The sequence below is a fragment of the Triticum dicoccoides genome, chromosome 7A (assembly GCF_002162155.2).
Source record: "Triticum dicoccoides isolate Atlit2015 ecotype Zavitan chromosome 7A, WEW_v2.0, whole genome shotgun sequence".
Lineage (NCBI taxonomy): Eukaryota > Viridiplantae > Streptophyta > Magnoliopsida > Poales > Poaceae > Triticum > Triticum dicoccoides.
This window is the reverse complement of record NC_041392.1, coordinates 89630818-89640885: the sequence shown is the minus strand read 5'-3', so window position 1 is coordinate 89640885 and position 10068 is coordinate 89630818. Positions and strand designations below refer to the sequence as shown.

General features: G+C 44.9%; 1 protein-coding gene across 1 annotated transcript; it reads left to right on the top strand.

The window, feature by feature from the left end:
* The first annotated feature begins 1241 nt into the window (after positions 1–1241).
* LOC119331600 (probable glutathione S-transferase GSTU6) lies at positions 1242–7234 on the top strand. Its single transcript, XM_037604762.1, has 3 exons — positions 1242–1650; positions 1739–1872; positions 6876–7234. The coding sequence occupies exons 1-3, from the start codon at positions 1327–1329 to the stop codon at positions 7138–7140; spliced, it is 723 nt and encodes a 240-aa protein (XP_037460659.1). The 5' UTR covers positions 1242–1326; the 3' UTR covers positions 7141–7234.
* The last annotated feature ends 2834 nt before the right edge of the window (positions 7235–10068 follow it).

Sequence of the window (10068 nt, the reverse complement as noted above, 5' to 3'; positions counted from 1 at the left end):
GAACTTGTCCTTGTTTGTGTGCTCTGTGGTGGTTTGCTTTATTTATAAAGCGGGGCGAAAGCCTTTTTCGGTGTTGATGGCGTTGGCTACGGACCACTTAAACCCGGTGCTGGCTTCACTATCACCTGCCACACCCTCGTGACCCTCACGTCGGGCCAAATGGTGTGGAACGAGGACTACAAGATCACCTCGGATGAGCTCTGGTCGCTCAACTCTTCTGAGTGTCTCCCTCGTGACATCCTCATGTTCCCTCAAGTGAACATCGACAACCCACATAAAGTGCACTTCCTTATGAGCGAGTTTGAATGGGCGCTCAAGAAGATGTGGGTGGTCGTCATTAACATGAAGACCAAGACCGTGGATTCATTCTCTAAATATATCAATGGAATGGAGGGCCTTGAAACTGACGACGGTGACTTAACCAGAAAAAGGTCCGAAGCACCCATGTCATTTCTCCCCTGCGAGTTCTCCAAGTTCCTCCAACCCTCGAGTTGATCATCTGTTTGTCATTTATACATTATCCCTTTTAGAAACATTTAAAAAATTACCTACTCAATATGTTTTTGCTCGGTTGCATATTTCTTACTAGATACATACAAGTTGTTTATCCTTTTTGTATATCTTGTTGGCATTTTAATCTTGTCCTCAATGCCTTCTTTTGTACTCCCTATGTAAACTAATATAAAAGCATTGAGAACACTATTTTAATGATCTAAACGCTCTGATATTACTTTACGGAGGAAGTACTCCCCTATTCCGTAATAGTTGAAGTTTCAGTTTTTTCTAAGTCAAGTGCTTGGACCAAGTTAATGGAGTCAGGCTCAAGCACGACTCTATATAATATATACTCCCACATTGCCACCTTGCCACCTTCAATCGCTTCCGCTTCAGCTTGAATAGCAATTTTTATGTGTGAAAGCTTGCCAGCTCCAGCTGCAAGAAACTTATGATTCGAGTGCGTGCGTGAAAAGTCCAATACGAGGAGAGAGTGTTCTTTGGGAGTACGTACGTTCCTCGTGGGAGCCTGCGAGATGGAGAAGCTGGCATACATGCATGCCACGGACCAGCAGAAGTTTCGCGCGCATGTACGTACCAGCAGACCACAAGTCCTACTCTTACTAGTGAAGCAACCGATCAGCTGGTCAAACATTCAAGTGGAAAATAACAAGTCCTACTCTTCAACCGATCTGGTCATGGATAAGTTCAGCATATACACACAGCTAGCTTCCCTTCAACACGAACACATGGGACAACCAAATTACTACTAGAGTTCAGTTCAGAACTTGGATCACACGCACACACAAGTAGTAGTAAGAGTACCACAAGATGGCCGGAGGCGAAGAAGAAGAGGTGAAGCTGCTGGGCACGTGGGCGAGCCCGTTCGTCCTGCGAGCGCAGCTTGCTCTCAGCTTCAAGGGTGTGAGCTTCGAGAACGTCGACGAGGACCTCGGCAGCAAGAGCGACCTCCTCCTGCGCTCCAACCCCGTGCACAAGGCGGTGCCCGTGCTCATCCACAACGGCAGGCCCGTCTGCGAGTCGCTGGTCATCGTGCAGTACGTCGACGAGGCCTTCGCCGGGCCGCCCCTCCTCCCCGCCGACCCCCACGAACGCGCCGTCGCCCGCTTCTGGGCAGCTTTCATCATGGACGAGGTGCACCGTTGTGTAATTACGTTATGGATGATGAAATTCAGCCAGGTCGGAGATGTTAATACATGTATGTTGGCGTACGTACGTGCAGCTGGTGGCGACATGGCAAAAGGTGTTCAGGGCTAAGACCGAGGCGGAGAAGGCCGAGGGGATGGAGCAGACGCTGGCGGCGGTGGATGTCCTGGAGGGGGGCCTCAAGGAGTGCTCCATGTTAGAGTTTGAACCGTTTAACTCATGTAATCTCTCCTATTTCTATCTACCTCCCGTAACTATGTCTATCTCCTCAACCGAACCAGATCGGGATTCTTTCTCTGGACTTGTACGCTACGGCAAAGGCTCGTTCGGCCTTGATATATATACATGCGATGCGGCTCCCTCGAGGAGTAGAAAACGCTTACACAAATTCTTACATGGTATACAGAGCTAGTCTCTTCCCTATCATCTAGCGACTCAATCCAGAACCCTAGCGCCTTTCCTTCGCCATCACCATGAGCTCCAGCGCCGCCGGCCTCAACCTCGGCGCGCCTCCATCAGAGAAGCTCGCGAGGGGGAATTACCTCCTATGGAAAGCGCAAGTTCTGCCGGCCCTGCGAGGCGCGCAGGTGACCAGTCTTCTCGACGGCAGCGATGCAGCGCCGCCGAAAACAGTGGAGGTCACCAAGGCGGACAAGACCACGGCCATCGAACCGAATCCATTGTATGGTCCATGGATTGCCAAAGATCAGCAGGTCCTAAGTTATCTGCTGAATTCGCTCACTCCAGAAATCCTCGCGCAAGTTATTGGTAAGGAAAGTACCCTTGATCTATGGACTGCCCTTACCACGATCTTTGCTGCGCAGTCGCAATCGCGAATAACCAACTTGAGGATCGCCATCTCCAACACCAAGAAGGGCAACATGTCCAGCAATGCCTTCATCGCCAAGATGAAGAGCCTCGGAGACGAACTTGCGGCAGCAGGGCGTCCGGTGACAGACGGAGAGATGGTGGACTACATCCTCGCCGGACTTGATAGAGATTATGATCCCATCGTCGCAGCAGTCGGCGCCATAAAAAACTCCATCACGGTTGATGACCTCTTCTCACAGATCTCCGCTTTCGATCAGAGGATGGAGATGCTAGGCGACGGACCAAGCTTCCGTTCGTCAGCCAACGCCGTGTACAGGGGGCGTGGCCAGTATCGGGGCAGAGGAGGTCGCGGACGAAGAGGGCGTGGGCGTTCTGACCGTGCTCCTTCTCCGTCTATTCGCAACGGTGGAAACAATGGCTACCAGCAGCGTCAACGCCAGCCACCACCGCAGCAGTATCAACAGCAGCAGGAGGATGATTACCCCGAGTGCCAGATATGTTACAAATACCATGCTGGTGGCGCGAGGGACTGTTGGGATCGGTACAAGGAAGATCGTCAGGAAAAGAAGAAGGTCAACCTCGTCACCAACTCATATGGCATCGATACAAATTGGTATGCAGATTCAGGAGCTACCGAGCATATCACAGGAGAGCTAGATAAATTGACGATGCGGGAGAAGTATCATGGAGGTGATCAAGTGCACACGGCAAGTGGAGCTGGTATGGATATTACTCACATTGGTAACTCAATTGTTAAAACCCCTCAGAAAAATTTTCATCTAAACAATGTCTTACATATCCCTCATGCATCGAAAAATCTTGTCTCTGTCCATCGTTTTACACTTGACAATAATGTTCTCATCATATTCTATCCTCACTCTTTTGTGATTAAGGATTTGGCAACGAGGAGAGTCATTCTTAGAGGAAGATGCGAGGGAGGTCTTTATCCAATCATATCATCTTCTTCTTCGGAGTCAAATAAACAAGCTTGGAGTGTCACCAAACCATCTTCAGAGAAGTGGCATCGACGCTTGGGTCATCCATCTTCAGTCATAGTTCAGCATGTCATTAGTAAAAATAGACTTCCTTTTGTGTCTAGTATTGAGTCAGTTTGTGATGCGTGTCAACAAGCAAAAAGTCATCAATTACCATATCCCATCTCTACTAGTGTATCTACTGCTCCATTACAACTTATCTTTTCAGATGTGTGGGGACCAGCCCCCACTTCAGTTGGTAGATTTTCTTATTATGTAAGCTTTATTGATGACTATAGTAAATTTACTTGGATCTATTTGCTAAAGAAGCGATCCGATGTCTTTCAAGTTTTTAGCAACTTTCAAAGTCTTGTTGAACGTCAACTGAACTCTAAAATCCTTGCCATGCAAACGGACTGGGGAGGTGAGTATGAGAAACTAAATTCCTTTTTTCAAAAGATTGGAATTTCTCACCATGTATCTTGTCCCCATGCTCACCAACAGAATGGCTCTGCTGAACGAAAGCATCGACACATTGTTGAAGTAGGACTAGCATTGCTGGCTCATGCATCTATGCCTCTCAAATTTTGGGATGAGGCCTTTCTTGCCGCAACATATCTTATTAATATTAGACCCAGTAAAGTCATCAAACTTGAAAACCCTATCACTCGTCTTTTTGGCATTACTCCTGATTATACATCCCTCCGCATATTTGGTTGTGCATGTTGGCCGAATCTTCGACCATACAACACACGCAAACTTGCGTTTCGTTCCAAACAATGTGTTTTTTTGGGTTATAGTCCTATACACAAAGGGGTCAAATGTCTTGATGTCTCTACTGGTAGAATCTACATATCTAGGGATGTTGTCTTTGATGAATCTGTTTTTCCCTTCAAATCACTCCATCCAAATGCCGGTGCCCTTCTTCGAAAAGAAATTCTTCTACTTCCGGAATTTGATCAAGGGGGTGATAACAATTGTACTAATCAATGTGCTAATATTCCTTCTAGTTCTACTCCGGGTACTATGTCTGTGCAGGTGCATGAAGAAAACGGCGTTCAAAACGTTCATAATGATCAAAATCCGGTGCAAAATGATGTTATATTTGATGTGTTTGAAGAAGAAGCAGCATGCGCAGAGCACGAGGAGGATGCGGCAGCGCCTGTCACGCCTGTGCGCCGATCCGCCTTGGATCACGGGCGGAGATCCGCGCGGGATCGCGCGCCCGCCAGCCGACAGGAGAGCCAGGCCTCTCCAGCCCGCTCCGCATCCGCCACGTCGCCAGGCGACGACGCGGGATTCCCCTCGTCCGGCGCGCGCATGCAGGAGGCGTCAGTTGCGCGCATGCAGGAGACAGGCGCCGCAGGCTCGGGATCTTCTGCTCCGGGTCGCTCCGTGGATTCAGCCGTTGCTAGTGCAGGACAGGCCACACCAGGGGCTACTGGATCCGGTACTTCAGCACAATCTGTACACATGGATGGATCTCCTGGATCTTCTGCAAACAGCCGATCTGTACAATCTTCTGTACAACAGCAAGAACAGCCTGCTACCACCTCAAGGGTCATGACCCGGCTACAGAAAGGTATTACAAATCCCAAAATAAGAAGAGATGGTACTATACCATATGGCATGTTATGTGTTTCAGGTGAACCAGCAAAGTTGAGAGATGCGCTTGGAGATCCTAAATGGAAAAGGGCTATGGATGAAGAGTATGATGCACTCATGAAAAATAAGACATGGCACTTGGTGCCAAGTCAGAGAGGTAAAAACATTATTGACTGTAAGTGGGTCTATAGAATCAAAAGAAAAGCAGATGGCTCTATTGATAGGTATAAAGCACGTCTTGTTGCCAAAGGATTCAAGCAACGGTATGGGATTGATTATGAGGACACTTTCAGTCCAGTTGTAAAAGCTGCTACTATAAGACTTGTGCTAGCCATTGCTGTTTCTAGGGGATGGAGTCTTCGACAGCTAGATGTTCAGAACGCGTTTTTGCATGGTGTTCTGGAAGAGGAGGTCTATATGAGGCAACCACCAGGATATGAAAACAAACAAACACCTCATTATGTTTGCAGGCTTGACAAAGCTCTTTATGGTCTGAAGCAGTCACCTAGAGCATGGTTCTCAAGGTTAAGTTCACAATTGAAGTATCTTGGATTTATTCCATCCAAGGCAGATACATCTCTCTTCATTTATAATAAGGCAAACACAATGATTTTTGTGCTCATATATGTGGATGATATTATAGTTGCAAGTTCTTCTCAAGATGCCACTAATGCTCTCTTGCTAGATTTGAGTTCAGAATTTGCTTTGAAGGATCTTGGTGATTTGCATTTCTTTTTGGGCATTGAAGTTAAGAAGACTCAAGATGGCATAGTGTTGAATCAAGAGAAATATGCCACTGAACTTCTAACCCGAATAGGAATGAAGGATTGCAAACCCTCTCCTACACCATTGTCTTCTTCAGAACAACTTTCAGCATATCAGGGAGAACCTCTTAATGAAGAGGAGAGCACAAAATATAGAAGTGTTGTTGGAGCTCTACAATACTTGACTTTAACACGGCCAGATATTTCGTTTGCTGTGAACAAGGTTTGTCAATATTTGCATGCTCCTACCTCCACTCATTGGACGTCTGTCAAACGGATTGTACGATACATTAAGCATACTATGAGTTTGGGACTTCAGTTCAGACGTTCCAGTTCCACACTTGTTAGTGCATTCTCTGATGCTGATTGGGCAGGATGTGTTGATGACAGAAAGTCAACTGGAGGATTTGCAGTATTCTTTGGTTCAAACCTTATTTCTTGGAGTGCCAGAAAACAAGCCACTGTGTCAAGGTCAAGTATAGAGGCTGAATACAAATCACTAGCAAATGCAACTGCTGAAATTATTTGGGTGGAATCTTTGCTTCATGAGCTAGGAATCAAGCAACCTCGTATATCTTGTCTATGGTGTGACAACTTGGGAGCAACCTATCTTTCTGCTAATCCAGTGTTTCATGGTAGAACCAAACACATTGAAATTGATTTTCACTTTGTGCGTGAAAGAGTTGCAGAGAAGAAGTTGGATATACGATTCATTCCATCCAAAGATCAAGTAGCTGATGGGTTTACCAAAGCTTTGCCAACCAAGTCCTTTGAAGAGTTCAAGAGAAATCTTAACATAGGATAGTTTAGATTAAGGGAGGGTGTTAGAGTTTGAACCGTTTAACTCATGTAATCTCTCCTATCTCTATCTACCTCCCGTAACTATGTCTATCTCCTCAACCGAACCAGATCGGGATTCTTTCTCTGGACTTGTACGCTACGGCAAAGGCTCGTTCGGCCTTGATATATATACATGCGATGCGGCTCCCTCGAGGAGTAGAAAACGCTTACACAAATTCTTACACTCCAAGGGCGGGAGCTTCTTCGGCGGCGACAACGTCGGGTACGTCGACGTCGTGCTGGGCGGGGCCGTGCCGTGGGTCTACGGGACGGAGGCGCTCTCCGGTACGATGCTCTTCGATGCCGGCAGGGTCCCGCTTCTGGCAGCGTGGTTGGAGCGCTTTGGTGAGTTGGACGCGGCCAAGGCGGTCATGGCGGACGTCCCGACGAGGCTGGTTGAGCTCGCCAAGATGAAGCAGGCGGAGGCCGCTGCCGCGGCCGCAGCTGCGGCTGGAGATTGCTAAGCCAATGACGCAGCATCATCACTGCCATTGGGTTGTTAACATCTGAAGGAAGAACTAAGGAGACTTGTTCAAAAATAATTTGACGATTGTTTGTTGCAGAATGAAGAATGAATAATAGTTTCTCTATATAAAAATATAAGAGTGTTTAGATCACTAAGGAGCAATTTATTTGTAGTGTAGTTCACTCTTTATGTTGGTAATTTTTTCAGTCTTGACTCTATCCTATTTCAGTCAATACACTATTATTTCTACTTAGTTTTTTTAAAGACAGAACTTCTGCATTCATTAGTAAGAAAAAAGTTGTTTGGTTAATTAAGCAAAAGCGGGCGAAAACTGAAGTGTGCGGTTAATTATGAAAAGCAGACAAAACCCATCCCAATCACTGAGCAGCACACACAAGATACCCCAGGCACACCACTCTAAAGAGTGACTCGCCGAGATAGCACGCAGATGGCATCGTCATCACTTACCCCTAAGAAGGCATCATCGCCATCCCTAAACTCTGAGCAAACAACTCCGACTTCGCCATAGGCGATTGCCGACTCAACCCACACTGTCATCTCATTGTCTACATAGCTAACATGTTCTAGTTTATTCAATATCTGATTCTACCTTGTTCTAGGTTAGGCAATATGTGAATATACATTCGTACTTTATATTAGTGATTACTTACATGACAACATGATTTTTTTTTTGCAAGGTGACCTGATTTAATGGTGTTACTATTTTTGGCAATGTATGACTATTTATTGGGTCCGTTTAGGGCGCATCTGCATGTGGCATAATTAATCACTGATGATGACTCGTCATTTTCATGTCAACACTTATTTGACGCCTTAATCGTTGATTTCTTCGTTGTCGGTAGACAACCAGAGCAACTATCCAAAGGTTACCCTTTGCGGGGCTTCTGCAAGGGTCACTCACGCGAGCGCATCAAGTAGTGCGCCCAGCTGCCATCACGTGTCGCATGGTCGGCACTCTTTCTGAATTTCTTTTTTTTTTTGTAAAAGTGCTTTTGGGTTTGAATTTTTCTTTTGATTTTTTTTGGCTTTTCAGTTTTTGCCAGCTTTTCACTATGTTGGAGAAAAACCAATTGCTTTGTTTTTTTGCGAACCACGGCTGTGCTTCTCCGAAAAACTGTGTGCTTCCATGAGAAGCATGAATTTGCATCTTGTGGAATCATAGATGTGCTTCTTATAAAAAATATGCTTCTTCTGAAGAACATATTTTCTTCCATGACTGCTTTCACGAGAAGCACATGTTTGTTTCTCCAGAAAGAACAGATCTGCTTCCGCAAGAAACACACGGAAAAGGAAAAAACATGTGCTTTCACGAGAAGCTAAGATTTGATTATACAAGAAGGACAACTCAGGCCAAAATATGTGCTTCTTGGAAAAGGGAAAAAGTGAAAAATAACAACCTTGCTTCTAGGCTCCGGTTTTTTCTTCTGTCTTTTGGTTGCCGTTTTTATTTATTTTTGTTTTTCTGATTTTGTTTTTCTTTCTTTTTTTTTCTTCTGGTTTTTCTTTTTCTTGTTTTGAAATAAGTTCACCAAAACCTATTAACATGGGGTCTTGTTTCAAAGATCTCAACGCGAGAAATCAAACGATGAAAATGGTTCGAGATTTGGACACATAGTTCAAGAGATAAAATATTTTAAACAAACAAATCTACTAAAAGAAAGGAGAAACATCCAGGATGCAACAAGTGGCGCACTTGTAATGCCTCACTTGTCAGCGTGTGAGAAAGTGATGGTAATCTTTGTAAAAAGTACTCCTTAACTAGTGATTTCAGTAGACAGCGCACAATGGGATAGTTGCGTATGCTTCTTAAACAGGCTGGCCCACATAGCGGCGGTTGTTCTTCTGGTCTTGGAAACATTCCTGAATCTTCATTTGCTTTCTTTTTTCCTTTTCAGCTTTTTCCTGGTTTACTCAGCTACTGGGGCAAGTTTTTACTGGGTTGTGTTTCTTCGATTTTGTTCGGTGTTTATCTGTTTTTATTTTCTTGATTCATGTTCTTTCTTCAAAATCGTTTTCTAATTCATGACTTTTTTTCAAATGCACAATTATTTTTCAAATTTATGACCATTTTTTAAGTCCATTAACTTTTCTAAATTCACGCTTTTTAATTTGTAAGTTTTTTAAATCAAGATTTATTTTCCAAATTTTTGAATTTCCCTAATTTTTTTGTCAAAGTTTAAAAATGTGCTCTTCTTCAAATTTTGGTGTTTTTAATTTATGATTTTTTTTCTATGTCAACTGGCCAGGGAGTCAATGGTCCACCAGGTGAACTGGTCAACGGTAAACCGATCAACTGAGCGAACGAAAGGAGGCAACTGAGCAAGTGCTCACTGGTTGGGCCGGCCACCCCTGAGGGGCGTGCGAGCGCCGGTGCGCTAACTGGCGCGAAGACTATAACCCGCTTATACTACGTTTAGGTTTTGTCTCGCTAAAGCATTTTCTTCCCCCGTCGTAAACTGGGCCGACCCATTTCGTTTGTTTTTCAATCGCAGGCTACGCTCACATTTAAATTGAAATCATTAATTGAGGAGTACTTCTTCCAAAGATCACTCCCATCTTCTCAGGTTGTGACAAAGTGGCGTGCTGCATATGCGTCATTTTTCGCAACCTGGTAGTTTTCCTTTTTTCGTAGATCTGTTTATTCAAAATGTTTTACCTCTTAAACCGTGCGTCCAAATCTCAAACCGTTTGTCACCGTTGGATTCCTCGCGTCGAAATCTTCAAAACAAGATCCCATGTTATTAGGTTTTGACGAACTTTCTTTTCCACGAAAAAATCGGACTGGGAGCACTATTTTTTTCCCTTTCAAAAGAGGCACGGCCGTGTCTCTCGCGAAAGCACAACCGTGCCACTCGTGGAAGCAAACCATGCCTCTTGCGAAAGAAAAAAAGACACATTTTTTTCC

What these genes read in the sequence shown, in the direction of transcription:
- LOC119331600 (XM_037604762.1), top strand. Translation starts at nt 1,327, where the DNA reads ATGGCCGGAGGCGAAGAAGAAGAGGTGAAGCTGCTGGGCACGTGGGCG. An exon ending in CAGCTTTCATCATGGACGAG is followed by an intron (nt 1,651 to 1,738) that starts GTGCACCGTTGT and finishes ACGTACGTGCAG; the next exon opens with CTGGTGGCGACATGGCAAAA. An exon ending in TCCATGTTAGAGTTTGAACC is followed by an intron (nt 1,873 to 6,875) that starts GTTTAACTCATG and finishes CAAGGGCGGGAG; the next exon opens with CTTCTTCGGCGGCGACAACG.